The following is a 15,476-nucleotide window of genomic DNA, read 5'->3' as shown; positions in this document are numbered from 1 at the left end:
AGAATCAGGATCACTTAATTTGTCTCCGAGGGGCAATTGGAGCACAACTGGGGTAGCATAAGCATCCGAAGAGCCAAACACCTATAAATAATCTATACAACTGTATAATAAGATGTACATCTGGACATGCTACAAATGGTAGTACATCCATAAATATCTATACAACTATACAATGAGCAAATATAAAAACTGTACATATTTATGATGTGCAGTAATCAATAAATACCATGAACAGTGATATACTCAGGGAGTTGAGTGGAGTAGCGATGGGTTGGGTTGGGGTGTTGGTTTAAATACCTTCTCTGCACAAGTGAAGACAGTTTTTAGTGGTTTGTGTTGTATGTACTCAGGTTTGCAAAGAACACTGGGCCTAAAACTCTAAAACATACAGTTTTGAACCACTGGGAAGGCAAACTCATCATGGCATGGACAGGATGACTTGACTTTGTCTGTCAGTAGCAATGAAAGACACAATAATTGGTAAGATAGTGAAAAGCAAACCACTCAAAATGCTGGTACATTAATGTTGAAAAACAAATAGCATCAGGGATATATATGGATAAGATAAGATAAGATAAGATAAGATAAGATAAGATAAGATAAGAACAACTTTATTTAGCCCAAAGGAAATTGTTGTGCCAGAGTTTCAAGCAAAACATAACAATAATAGATAATAGTAGGAAGGAGGGAGAATAAGAAATACAATAAAATATAAAGTGTCAAAGTTAAGGCTATCAAGTGTTTTAAGGTCTTACATATATTTGTGTGTGTGTGTATATATATATATATATATATATATATATATATATATATATATATATACACACATATTTTACATACTGTATTGTCGTAATACTATATAGAATGCACCATTATGACTTCCGCCTCCAGCAGAAATTATACACACATTATGATTTTAACCATTTTCATTATCATATGAGAAAATTTATTTTCTCACTCACTCACTCACTCACTCACTCACTCACTCACTCACTCACTCACTCACTCACTCACTCACACACTCTCACACACACACACAAACACACACACACAAACACACACACACACACACTTGTGTGTGTGATTGTATAAACCTCAGGGGGTTTTGAGAGTCCCTCTAAGTCTGGTGTCCCAGCCCGGACAATCTCTTACCCCCCACCCCTCAAAAAAAACTCACGTCAGATCCACAGGGGTTGCACTCAACCACAGCTAACCCCCCAGTATACCCTTCTCCACCCAGTACCACCACACAATACACACGGACACACGCACACGGACACACGCACACACAGTCTGCTAACGGGTGTGAGTCCACTGACCCGTTATGACCTGTTCTTTCTGAAAGCAACAAAGGTGGGAGTGAAAGAGGCGTGAGATCACACACATTTAAATCAACTGGATGAGTGCTCTTATTCATGCGATACCCACTAGGGTGAATGCTGACAATGTCCCGCTCGCCTCCATATTAGTGCAGGACAAGCTGAAGTGGCTGCATTAACTGCCACACTGGTCAATGAATTAAATCATTGTTTTTACAATGTGTCTATTCGCAGTGTGGAATTAGCTCAATACCTGTTGTGTGACAGACTGTATAGACTCATTACTGATTGAGGCACAGCCCTGGTCTTCAAACAGGCCAAAGCATAATGGCGCCGTCACATTATATATATAATGTAACAGCAGAGGATATTAATCATATGAGTAAGTAACCTGATTTAAAAGTGTGTATATTACTGATCAGGGTTGTTCTCGAAGACATGTTGGATTACAGGATCAGAACCAATAAACATTTCATTTGTGTGCGTGAATTCTACGTTTTAGAGAGGACCAGCTTCACTGTGGCCTTGCAGAGCTTTAATCAAACATTTCTAAAACAGAATTTGCAGGTAGGTTAAAAAGACATTTATACATATGTATGTGTGGGTAGGGGGGGCTGAACTCTAGCTCTAAGCAAACTTTCATAAAATAAATATCTGCTGTGTAACAAACACCACAACAACAACCATCTGCAACCTAACAAGAACATCTTAATGTATCTGATTTTTTTGTCAGACCCGCCTCACACTCACACCGGTTTTCTAGTGTTCATTGTTTACATAATCATATGCTCAATATTTTCTTGATAAAAAGTCAGGGGTTACGGGTTAGGGGATCAACATCAGCTGAGTAGACGTCAGTTGATATCTAAACACAACACTTTTAGTATTTGAATCATTTGCGCTGGTCTAATTTCACATTACAATGTTCCTTCATAATTTTGGGCAATGATCTTGATTTGTTACTGCCCTGACAAAACCTTTTGCCGGTAAAAAATGTGTATATTGTGTTACGAAGTTTACAAGCTGATCCATGTGTTTCTCTTTGGGATCTTAGTGCATCAGGAAACTGAGGTGGCTAATTTTGGTGTGGACAAAATAAATAAGAATGAGATCTGGCTCAGTATGGCTTGAGTGCAACAAATTCATGGAGTGGATGTAAACTCCAACATTCATGCGAAGTTTTCAGAAAAATGTTTATGTGTCTCCATTGTCAATAATGAATGTTCAAGTGGTTTGGCAAAAGTTGAAATATTTGAACTCAACTTTGGTATGAAATGACATGCCTTCATTTTTGAACCAGACAAATGCTAAGACGCAGAAGGAATAGTTTAATGTGACACATGATACTTTGCTTGGATTTATGAAATGACCAACAGAGCTACAGTTTAGTGGACTGGCTAGACTTTGCTCTGTATCGGCTGCAAGCGGCAGGTTATCTGTCGGCTTAATTTGCAGTGGCGCTGAACTTTTGGGGGGGGAATTTTTCAAAACTCCACCAACCAAACTGAAACACCATATCGCAATTATCTGCTGAGCGCTGAATAACTAACAAAATACGACGAGAACAAGACGCGTTTCAGGTTTTATTCACGTAAGCCTGAACATTGCTTTAGTTCTACCCTCCTAATTTAAGAGCTGACCCTCCGAGAGACAGGAAGTGTGGGACTCAGGAGGTGTTGTAATGCTTGAATGGGAGCATTTTCCCCTGGAGTGGGAGTCCCGCACTGCTGCGTGGATCCCTGCTGGCGAAGCCGAACAGGCCTAAGCCCCTCTTTTCTCGATGCCTTGCCTGTGGATTAAATGGCTTTCGTTTGCCTCTTTTTCTTCCACTTGCTGCCTCCACGAGTGGCATTTCACTTCATCTTCCCATGGCTTCGGCAGATGAGACAGCAGTTTTCTGTTTTTCTTCTTGCTCACTTGGAAGGAGCAAATGACCAGCGAGAACTCAATTAGCAACATGTCCCTCGCAGTCGGGGGTCTGAGCTGCTGCTTTTTCATCCTGCATCAGCGATCAAGCCAGTCTAAGTGCAAAGACAGCAAGCAGGGGGAAAAAATGGTAAATGAAATGGAGGGGTGGAGGGGGGAGGGGGGCGGCATCTGCCCCATACAGATTTGCTTAATTGGGTTTGACTCCCACAATTACAGGGTAATAATGGTCCTTTCAGCCCAGCCACGTCGAAGTGAAAGGCAGTTGCTCTGCACACCCGCATGCTGTCAGATGGTTTGCAGCAGAGACAGAACGGGGAGAGAGAGAGAGAGAGAGATGAGGGGCATTGGCAATGGACTTTGGTTAAGCAGTGGTTATTGAGTCTTTGATAGGACTCCAGGAGGCCAGGGCAGCAACAATGACAGAATTAATGGGCAAGGCACGATGAGAATGTCAGCTCAGTGGGGGCTGCTGTGGCCTTTGAGTTGCCTTCTGACGCCTCTGTGATTGTGCTCTCCACGACACTGTGAAAAGGCTTGACCTGTTGTTGGATCTGGTCTTGAATGCGTTTTTTTTTTTTTTTAATGCATTGTGCTTTCATCGTGCAATACCCAGGAGTTGTCTCTGAATGAGTTAGCAGCGCAATGAGGTCATGATCAAGTGGACATCATTTCATATATAAAAAGATAGAAATATATATATATATATTTATACACACCGTTACGGCACATCGTACATCGACTAAATGTTGAATGGGGAATAACAAACAGAAAAATGGCTGTGCGCTATTTAAGTCATCAAACAAGAGCTTCCTCAAGCACTAAAAAACAATACTGACAAACTTAAGTGGTCAGTCAATGAGGTAGAAATACAAACCATGTGCAAAGAACAACTGCGCACACTGAGGCCAACTTTGTTTGTTTTGAGTACAAATTTAAGGTCCTGCACTGGACTACATTAAATTTTTACATGAATTGTTGATAATAATAAGCATATTAAAGGACAGACCCTAATTATTAAAGATAACCAGTCTGTCTGTGAATTTCTTCCGACTATCTTAACTTTGTTCTCATATAAAATCAGAAGTTCAGCTTAATGGAAGGAGTTAAAGCCAGTATATAGTTATTTCAAGGGCATCTCAATGCTGAGATGCCCTTGGAATAAATATATAAATGCTGAGGAGAATAGCAAAAAATGTCATATTCAGACACCACATGCACAATGTGCATGACAGTATTACAGCCAGCTGATGATTCATTCCAATGTGGCGGTCTCGGGTCCAGTTACCAGAAATCAAGACATATTGTATGGTGTTCATTTTTTTTAAGTTTTGAAAGCCTCAAGAGCAAAGCTTGCAGCATTGTGACACATTTAGTTTCCACTATTCAAGAATACTTTCCATCAGAGGCATCTAATTTGTTTTAACTCAATCTTATTCATCTTAGCAGAACTGAAATGCAGGAACATTATTCAAAATCTGATACCAAAAAAGAATCTCAAAATTAAAATTGCATTGTTGTTCTTCAAAATAGTACACATCTTCGAGAGACAGCGACAGAAATACGGCTACAAAAACTGCAAACATGTCTACAAAAAAAACAACAAACAAAGGTGTTACACAGACAAATGAACACACACACACACACGTTTCCAGTGTGGGCCAACTTCTATGGACTTTAAATCACCCTGCTGTCAGTCATGATTAGCCATAACGATGGGCCCATTTTGACACTTCAGAATCAAGTCTTGGCAAATAGTCCTGGGAAGACAAGCCACATGGTACGAGATGGCTTTTCCCTGATATAATTTGTGGCAGCAAATGACAAAACACAGGCAGGAATAATGTGTAAAGTCAAGTTTGGTGAGGGAGAAAATGGAAAAATTTAGGGCTGTGTGCCACTCTAATGGATATCCTTGTGGCTGAGAGAAAATGGGACTCAATAATGTGTCCTTAATGTCTGCCATCGCTGTTTCAGGAAACGTATCAGAAGAAATGTCCCCTGCCATTTCTGCAAGCAATCACTTAATGGGACAGGCAAATCTCAACAAAATGGATGTACTGATCTATTTCAGGGTTCTACAGACGGAATGAATCTGCTGCTCTTGGGCGAAAAAAACAAAACAAAAAAGGTGAAGCAGGTAAAGAAAAGAACAAGCTACAAACAAGAAAAGGTAAAAGCAAGCCTTTCACAATTCATTCAGCCGTGAAGCATGCCTGCAATGTTTGCCTGCGGCTTAAGTGCAGACACTGACAGGAATTTCAATTATTTAATTAGGGAGGGAAAATGAAAAGACTTAAGTGTTGTGATTTCTGCAGTCTTTCATAGATCAATCTAATGTGCGCTCACATTGGAAATCAACCAAGATGGAAGAGGAGCAAGTGAAGTAGCGTCCTCCTAAATCATGCAATTAAAATGGCAAATTAGTTTCTTGATATATTCATTTAAGTGGTTAAGTGGAAAGGTTTCTCTCCCCATCCATGCAGCTGTCTCATGGGCGGGTGTGGAGAGGCAGCACCATCCACATGCTCTTATGATTAGAGCTGCCGCTCATTTACTGCGAAAACTCTGAAAGCACTTGCTGCACAAATTAGCCATTTGAAGGCTTGAAAATACCATTCCGAGGATGTTGATTTAAGTGTTTAGGCAAAGTGTGGCTGGGACGTAAAGACTGAGAAGCATTTTGTCTGTTAATGTTGATAACTTTCAGGGGACCATTATAGGTTTTTGTGGCCTTGATAAAGTGGTTGGTCTCTCCATTCCATATAATTAGCAGGGACTTGCCAACTTTGCACAGTGTCCACACTTGCACGACTCAAACCACACAATCAAAGTTGGATCACATTATTTATAGGTATTCTTTTGGCAATGCCAGAAAAAATACATAACAATAATCCATTAAAATGTTAATATTATAGGCTAAAAGTGAAAATGTACTTGTCAACTGTTTGGTACATCGTCCCCCATTCAGGGTATAGAATGCACTGTGTTGTAAATATAACCGGCTAAAATAAGACAACATTAACATTCAGAAATGAACGCCATGAAACATATATTTTGGGCCAAAAATACAGATAATCCTGACCTAACTAGCTTAGGGATAGCTTACAAAAACAAAAAGACAAAATAAAAGTTCAGTAATGACACAAACACCAATGCATTTATCGTCTGGTCTAATCCACAAGTGAATGTCACCATAAAATTCTATCAAAAAAAACATTTGAGAAAACCTTTTTAAAAATATGCCAATAATTGCACCATAACGGAAACATGTATCATGGATTGAACCCTTTGATTCCTTTCTCTCTATTTTTCTGGAATAGAATCAGCATTCAAAATAAACAATAAAGTTCAGTAATAATACAAACACCAATGCATTTACGTCTGGTCTAACTCACAAGTGAATGTCACCAAAAAATTCTATTAAAAAAAAAACATTTGTGAAAACCTTTTTAAAAATATATCAATCGTTGTACTATAAGGGAAACATGTATCATGGATTGAAACATTTGATTTTTTTTCTCTCTATTTTTCTGAAATAGAATCAGCATTCCGAAAAAGTTAGTACCAGTCAGGAAATCCAAATGTTACTCAGTGTTGCTTTTTCCAGAAATAATAACTAAATAGTTTACTTTCTTCATAAGGGATTTCATATACTTGATGCTGTTTACACCATCTAGTAACTATAAAAATCTAAACAAAACCAAGATGTGAAAAGGCTTAAAGTACGCAGGCATAAGGCAGCATTAGCGCATGTGGATCATCTGGCTCAGAAAGCAGGTGCAGACAACAAGGCGCCAGCTTAGCGACTTTACTGCCACAATTGCAGACATGGCGGCCAAACACTTTGTAATTACTCCCCTCACATTGCTTCACCGAGTGCTGCGGGAGCTCTTTACACACCGATGATACCACATAAATGTAGACTTTCCATAACAAAATTAATCTCTGAAAAGCTGAATGCATTCAAGATAACATTGGATTTGCTCTTCTGTCACAGAGGCATATTGTCCACTTTGATGGTGCATGGAGGGATATCAAATGCCCTCCTGGCTGGCACACTCAGGATGGAAGAAAATAGGCTGTGGTCTATAAAAATGAAGTTAGATGTAAGTACAGCACTCAAATCTCAGGGAGAAAAAAAATGCTTTTTCTGGGGCATTTTGTTGTTGTCAATTGGTCTGAGCAACTTGCTATAATGCAGGTAATGGAGCTACTCTTCTCCTTTCATCTTCGGGGTTTGTGCGTGTGTGTGTCAAAGCAGTGGGAAGCCCGGCTGGATGTCAGAAAGAGGGACAACAGGGGGGAATACAGCCCGATTACGGCCAGAATGATGGGAAACATCAAGTCGCAGCACAGTGAAGAGACGTGCACAGGTGTGAGCTTCTTCTTCAAAACATCTGCCAGTTCCATTTACCTTCAGCTTTTCAGTTCTCAGAGAGGATTTTCTAATTCAGGAGCATGTTGCTACAGATACATGTTGCTGCGTTATAAATTTATAAAAAAAAATGTTAGAAAAAAGTGTTGTTATTAATTGCCACAATTTAAACCTGACACCTCACAGGAATATTTAATATTACATTGATTGTAATGATGAGACTTGACAGTTCTTGAAGGTAGAATTTAGGAGGCTGACAAAAATTAAACTAATATTCATCATATATTTACAAGCATAGAAAGTATGTATAATCTAGAATAAAGTTATGAAAGATTTAATTCTGGACCAAAAAAAGGCCCCGTATTTCTACCGTATCTAATTGAATCAACACTTTTTTTATTCATGGCTATTTTTTTTCTCAATGTGTATTCCAGATATCTAAATAATTTCTTTGTCATTTAGCTTCTAATAATGCATACATTGTTGAGCTGTTCTATCAGTAATATTTACATGATTTATTGGTTATCAATCATGTAATTTTTTCATGTGATTTTTAAAGCCCTCAAGTAGATTTGGCAAATTTTAAACAATGATAACATTTAATCAGCAAAAATAGCTTGTGTCTTGTAATTTATAAGTCTCACTTTCCCGCAACCTCATGACCCCCTTCCGTGGACCCCTGAGGTAGCATTATTATTATTATTGTTGTCATGGTCATTCTCGTGAATGAAAGACACAGTTCACCAAAAATAAAAGATACATTTTCCTCTTCTCTGTATAGATGAGAAGATTTATGTGGTTAAACGGCTGTTTATCTATCTACTCCTCAAGACCAAAACCCTGAACTGACATCACACGTAAATTGCTGACACTTACACACATACATACAGGCATTAGACAACTTTTAATCTCGATTCATGGTTTACATGTATACAGTTTGGGGAAAAAAAAAGAAATGCAAAATGTGACTTCTTGTGCTGCTCAGTGACACTGCACTCGTCTTCAAATTCAATTTAAAGAAATTCACATTTTTGGAACACTGGAATGATACAAAGGGCAGCACATCAACACAAAGAGAGAAAAGATGTAAATCATTTAGCGTGATTGAGGTTTTTCTTTTTTAATAAACAGAAGGTTAGTGGGCAATAGACCAGAACAGTGCCATATAAATCCTATTTACAGTTACAGTGAGCCCAAACTGCTTCAAAATCAGAATTGCAGGGTACTCTGGCTGCAATAGAATGAAATGCGTGTATCTGGTAAAATTTGTATTCAATCCCAGCTTACACTAATTGTTGATTCAAGATAGTTAATGCATTTATGTGCTATCTGATCAATTTAAAACCATCAAAATATCAACTACAAAAGCAGATAAAATTCATATTACTTTTTCTGTATTTGTTGGAATTTTGGATGCTCAAGGGCGGGCTGTCATTAATCTGAATACAAAAATGCTTTCTTTATGCCTTGTATCACAAGCTAAATATTCATGAATCAATTGAAAACGCATTTAGGTAAAGAAAAAGCGGGACAATGCAGGAAAATTTAGAAACTAGTGTTTCTTCACACGTGACAAATCAAATCAAATGTTGAAGGGCCTTCTGTGTTTCAACTTCAGTTTCTCACCTCAGAATCTGAACGTTTGGTGGAAAGTTTATGGCAAATGTTTGCGTAAATATAATTCAGTCTAGAGCTTTTGTATATTGTATGTTGTATTTAGGGTACATTATTTAATGATTTAATCACAAGTTCATTTTTTGTGTCAAAATTCTTAATATACTGTGATTTTCTTTAGATAAATGTTTTTTTGAAGTGTATGAGTCGAATTCTTCAGAAAGATTTTCAAATGTATGACGTTTTAAGCGGCGTGACATTTTCCTCTTTCATAATGACACAGAAATGGCACAGCGAAAAAAGTGATTTAATGCCAGGTTCGCCCTCCCAGAAAGCAAGTTCAGCCCTCTACTTTCAATCAAAACCATGCTGTCATCAGTATTACTTCAGCTTGCCAAGCTTTGGCCTTTTTGTTTTTTCAGCAAATTCCCAAACCACAAAACTGGTGGGTGCTGATTGGCCGGCAGTCAGCCCGGCCTATTGTCTCAGAGCTGTGTGTGCCGTAGCCCCAGTTTGCCCCTATTCATCCTGTCAAACACTAATGCTATTAGCGGGCTGAAAATCTGCCTTTCTTAGCATTGTAGGATATAATTTGTCGGGCAACCCTGTCTTCATAAACGTCTTCAAATAAAAAGGGGGTTGATTAAGGTAAGATCACATTGAATTCTGTGCAAAAACTCTGTGCTAATTTACCTCCCTTATTAGTTATTTATTCATATTTTTTGTGCTCTCTTGAGAATTTTTCTCTCCAATATTCATAAATGTGTGCTCCAATTTTTTATCTAATTTTTATTCAAATAAATTATCTACATATACAGTAGTATCATACAAAGTGATTTGATTTTGAGAGGTGAAATATCCACATTGAATTTGATACGGTGTTGCGATGTGAGAAGTTGAGATTAATATCACAGAAATGTTGAGAGGGAAAAGACACAACCACCTCTATAGGTTCCTTTGCTTGGGCTTATAAAGAACAGATGATGAAAGGATGGACTCCTAAACCTAAACTGATCAAAATTATGTTGTTCGTCACGATGGTGCAAATGCTTCTGTGTCATTAATACGGTGAATATACAGCAGATACACTTTGCTACAAAGGGACATGCTGAGTGACAAGTGTGTGTGTGATGTAAAACAAGGCCTGCATCTTTCTGTCTACCAGCACTGACAGACAACGTTGTGTACAGAGAAACCATTATAATTACAGGAAATTATGAAATTCAACTGGATAATGTTTTATCGAATACGATTATTACAATAATGTACATGTCACTGATATTCTGAGACTGTTTTGGTTTCAGACGGATTTACAAAATGGTTTGGTCTCAAAATGGTGACAGCAGCTGAAACCTGCAGGAGAGAGGAGCTCACGTGGAAATGTGATCCAGAGGCAACTCACAGCCCTCAAATGAGCACCCAAAACTTTAAAAATATACCATTCAGGGTTCAGCTTGATCCATCCCCCACCCCTCACAAACAATAACAAAAAAAAAACAACTATCCATGAGAAGGAGAGGCTGTCTGAAGGATATTGCATCCAGGTGGAACAATGAGAAACAGATGTATCAAGTATCAAAGCATCAGTAGACACGTTGGAGGTTGTGTCTGCGTGCGTGTGTGTGTGTGTGTGTGTGTGTGTGTGTGTGTGTGTGTGTATCATCTTCAGGGACTGATCTCCCAGAGAACAAAGTGGATTATACACACAGAGGCAACCCCGCCGCTCAATCCAGTGGAAATAACTTGTTCATTACAATGCAATTACTGATGCTTACACCCTCTCTGCCTGAAGTGTGTGCATGGGGAGGGGGTTGTCTACCACAGTCCACTGATGATAAGTGACCTTATGTTCATCTGTGTGTGTGTTCCCAGGTGCAGGATGTACAGCTTTATGGGTGGAGGGTTGTTCTGTGCAGGGGTGGGGAACATCCTGTTGATCGTTTCCACAGCAACCGATTACTGGATGCAGTATCGGCAGTCCAGCAACTACATGCATCAGGGCCTGTGGCGCTACTGTATGCCAGGGAAATGCTTCCCACACAATGACAGCATTGGTGAGTGAATCCTATGAGAGCGGCGACATTTTCGCACACAAATAATATGCCCACTTGCAAATTTTCATTAAGTCTTTAAGGAGCTTTATCAGTCACAGACAGAAAGACTTATTTCATGTTTAGCAGGTGTGCCGTCTAGTTATTTGAATGGCTACCGCACTCCTGCGGTTGCTCATAGACTAATTTGTTACTGATGTCGTTACTTCGGCTGATGTGAAAAACTGTATTAGAAACTGGCTGAGATCATTAGTGTGATCCGTCAAATGTATCCACACTTCCACTATTATGAGTTGCATACTGTGCGGGAGGATCCGTGCTAATTAAAGTTAATGCAACGAGTAAATTCCTATGATCATTAACTTCTACTTGGCAAATACAAAAATGCATATTGGAATATTTCTTCACCATACAATAAGTATTTGTCTTATCATGTAAACAGTAATCAATTAACAAGAGAGACTTTTAACTGTTATGCATAGATTATTTGTAGTTATTTTATCAAGTTATTTATCTAGGCCGATACCGTAATTCCAAATACAAATGGATTTCTGATTTTTAATGAACACACTGGTAAAGATTTGCATGATGCACTCATCATTCAACGGTAAACGATTATTACTTTCTTAACAACATATTTCATTACATTTCTATTATTTGATAGAAGAAGTACCATCCTGAAGGCTTCATTTTAACATTTGCAAAAAAAGCACTCTGTAACTGCAAACAAATACAAACTATACTCCCATTGATTAGTGCCATAAGTCGCATGCAGACCCCTTAAAAGGGATAGGGTGAAATGCATTGACGTTTGGCTGATGAAAATTCATGCCTGGGGGACAAATAAGTGTATTTCATAAAATAACATTTAGAAACTTAATGATTGGGGAGATTTTGGGTAAAAATCCGTTAGACGGAGTTCAGCATACATTGAAATTAAGGTAAACCAACCGTTAGTCCGGCACAGTTTACTCGCTAACTTTGCACATCGTGACATCACTGCCTTTGCTCATGTGAATAAGTTGAGGTTGACGTGTTGCACTATTAGCCAAAAAATGTAGACATAACCTGTTTGCACAATCGTTTTTCTCTCGTGACTTGGCTGATATTGGATTATTCCTCACCCTTTTGGCTTGTTAAACACTGCCTGAGCAGGTCACACCTCAGATCAATCCCCTCTGTTCACACACACTGACCTCAACAGTGACTCCTATTGAACTTTGACCTTGTCCACAGCCCACTTAGACGCCACCCGTGCCCTTATGATCCTCTCTCTTTTGGCCTGCTTCATTGGCATCATCATTGGCATCATGGCCTTCATCCATTATTCCTCATTCGACAGGTTTGACAAAACCTTTGCTGCAGGCATATTGTTTTTCATCTCATGTAAGTCCCGCACTTTTCTTTTTGCACTTTGCTTTCTTTCAATTACATTTGTCAATCCAACGAGTGCACCCACAGAACCTTCCAGTCAAAGAGAGGTCAGAAACATGTCTTTGATTTGGACTAAAATGCAGGTTTCTAGGACACATGTGATCGGTAGAACTCATTCAGGACCCTGAAGTAAATGGTGCTCCTAATAAATGCTTTGTTTTGTATCTTTGGTTTTAAAAGAGCCTTTTCAGAAACACAGCGAGAATGTTTGGGCTTCATTCATCAAAAAATTCCCAGTGATAATGAAAGATCTCGTCAGTGCTCCTTTACCACATGAAGGCCTCTTGTATAATCAACTGTTATGTCCAATTGTTTAATGAATCATGTCATCGTTACCATTGTAAAATCATTTAACATAATAAAAATGGCAATTTCTTGTTCCCAGTGCCCAAAGACATATCTTTACATTGTTTTCATGCTTGGGCAAATAATATCGTAATTTAAGAAGAGAGCGTAATTTTGAAAAACTGATTTGATATCAAGGTTCAGCCTAAAATAAAACTCGCATGAACTTTGGGCAGACGCTTTCTGGTTTTTAGCATAAAAAATATTACTTTGTGCTTTCTTCCTGCACAGGCTTTTTAGTGTTTCTAGCTATGGCAGTTTACACTGGTGTAACTATTAACTTCTACGGGAAACGCTATGGAAACTGGAGGTTCTCCTGGTCCTATATCATTGGCTGGGTGTCAGTGGTGCTCACCTTCTTTTCAGGTAATCAAACGTTCAAACTGACCAAAACAAAGCATTATCAAACTAACAACCGAGGTTAACTTTGTAAAGGTTTCATTTACATCCACACACCGTCATGACCTTGAACTGACTTCTGCATGCTTAGCCAATACTGAAAGTGTTTTATGTAGTGGAGCCTCCAAAGCAAGGAGCCGTGAGTATTCCGCTGAGAGAAATCTCGACATACGCATACATTGGCTAGCCCATAATCAAACAGCTGAATCAATGTTGTGACATTATCACTAAGTGACGCTTTTAGTTATCGCTCATTTATAAATTCCCCACCATGCTGTGCAGTACCTGCTGATCCGCAGGCTTTTTACAATACTGAATACGAAAGTGGTTTTGCTGGAAACAATAGAGTGCTATTAAACTGTTTTGCTGGGAAGGTAAATAGTAGCACACATTTGAAAACAGCAAGAATGTGATTTATCAGTTAGATATTTGTTATAATTTGCATACATTTCAGAGCTGCAGAATAAAATGGAAGTATTATTAGAAATGATGTGTATTTACTGGCATGTGGGTATTGTTTATTACGCTGAAGTGGAGGAAGATAATTGAGAACTGCTTGGTTCTCCACTTCTCACATGAATACCAGGTTCTGAATGTTAGAAGCCAAAAAAGAAGCCAAAAATCATCCGATATTAACTTATCCACATGTTATACTGCAGAAATTTGTTTTAAATGATCATAGCTTGTTATGATTTAAGAAGGAATAACTTGGGGAATAAGAATTAAACCGCAAACATTTTTAAACATAAACCAGGGCCCTTTTACAAACTGCAGATTCATTATGACCACATTACCATTTTAAAAAAATATGTATTTGATATTTTTGTATGTCATCTTATTACATCTATTTAAGACATCTGTCAGTAAAAATCCCTGACGCATAACCTTTTCATCTTTTCAGGTATATTCTATTTATGCGCCTATCGGATGCACGAATGCCCCAGGAGCGTTAACTCACATTAGAAGACTTAAACCATCATCCAGAAATAAGCCATGGATTATGATCACAAAAGCAGCATCAAAGCCGTGTGAGGATTCTGTCCATCGACAACATGGACACAGGAATGAGATTTAAAGTAAAAGATTGAATAAAAATATGACTCATTTTCATTTACAAATTCTCTTTCTTTAAGGCTGCATCTAGAAAATGTTTCAAGATGGCTGTCTGATATACAAATATGAGGTTTTTGGCATTTAAGAAACAAAACAAAGAATTATAGAATTATAGAAACCGACATCGTGTAGGAAGGTTGCCTGGTCATATAAAGACCAAAAGTGAAAACAAATTACCTCTTGCAATTATTTTTATGTACAAATCAAAATGCATGATTACAAAACTTGACTTCTTTAAGACCCGCTTTAATCCTTTGCTGTATTGATCACCAGCATCGCTGTTGAAAAGCACGCCATGCAACACCCGATGCACGACCGCAAAGCTCCCACTCAAAAGTGCCACTGAACAGAGTGACGCACTGGTGTAGCAGCTCAGAATTTTACTTAATGAAATGGCCACAAAGCTGCTTAACCAGGCCTACAGAACGGACCCTAAAGGCGATTTTGTCACCATTTGTTTCATTTACTTTCTAATTTTCCCCCTTAAGGCAACTTGTTATCCTGGTGTGCGCCATTGACGCACAGCCAGGTGCAGCAGGGTTAACACCATTTGCTGTACAGCCTGTTTTCTTTTCTGCTGCTTCACCTTACTTCCAAATGTACTTTCAAATCCTGAGAAGTTATAAAAAAAAAAGCATTTGTTACCAGGGAGCTGACCTCTCGTACAGACTTGGATCAAGAACAAAAATAAGGTGTAAAGTCAAGGACCCACCTCCAAATTCAGACTCCTCTCATATTTGAATGCAATATAGCTTTTCCAGCGCTGGCGGAAATCACTTTTTTACTAATTCGCCCATTTTCAGGCAAAAAAAAAAAACATCTTAAGTCTTTGTCATTTTTTTTTCCTTATTTCCTTACATTATTTTCATACCAGCATGCTTATTCCATTGCTCATGA

General features: G+C 38.5%; 1 protein-coding gene across 1 annotated transcript; it reads left to right on the top strand.

The window, feature by feature from the left end:
• Positions 1-9,753: 9,753 nt before the first annotated feature.
• On the top strand, positions 9,754-14,567 carry lim2.1 (lens intrinsic membrane protein 2.1). The gene is made up of 5 exons (XM_086160615.1): positions 9,754-9,885; positions 11,110-11,291; positions 12,525-12,674; positions 13,299-13,433; positions 14,368-14,567. The coding sequence occupies exons 2-5, from the start codon at positions 11,117-11,119 to the stop codon at positions 14,427-14,429; spliced, it is 522 nt and encodes a 173-aa protein (XP_086016741.1). The 5' UTR covers positions 9,754-9,885; positions 11,110-11,116; the 3' UTR covers positions 14,430-14,567.
• The last annotated feature ends 909 nt before the right edge of the window (positions 14,568-15,476 follow it).

The sequence above is a fragment of the Fistularia commersonii genome, chromosome 15, assembly GCF_037954325.1.
Source record: "Fistularia commersonii isolate RoL2024-O1a breed Wild chromosome 15, RoL_Fcom_v1.0, whole genome shotgun sequence".
In the NCBI taxonomy this organism is placed as follows: Eukaryota; Metazoa; Chordata; class Actinopteri; order Syngnathiformes; family Fistulariidae; genus Fistularia; species Fistularia commersonii.
The sequence above is the reverse complement of the archived record's forward strand: the minus strand, read 5'-3'. Positions and strand labels throughout refer to the sequence as shown.

Bases quoted from the DNA above. Each gene is read 5' to 3' on its own strand.
- lim2.1 (XM_086160615.1), top strand. From the start codon at position 11,117: ATGTACAGCTTTATGGGTGGAGGGTTGTTCTGTGCAGGGGTGGGGAAC. The intron at 11,292-12,524 runs GTGAGTGAATCC...CCTTGTCCACAG, and splicing joins CCCACACAATGACAGCATTG to CCCACTTAGACGCCACCCGT. The intron at 13,434-14,367 runs GTAATCAAACGT...TCATCTTTTCAG, and splicing joins GGTGCTCACCTTCTTTTCAG to GTATATTCTATTTATGCGCC.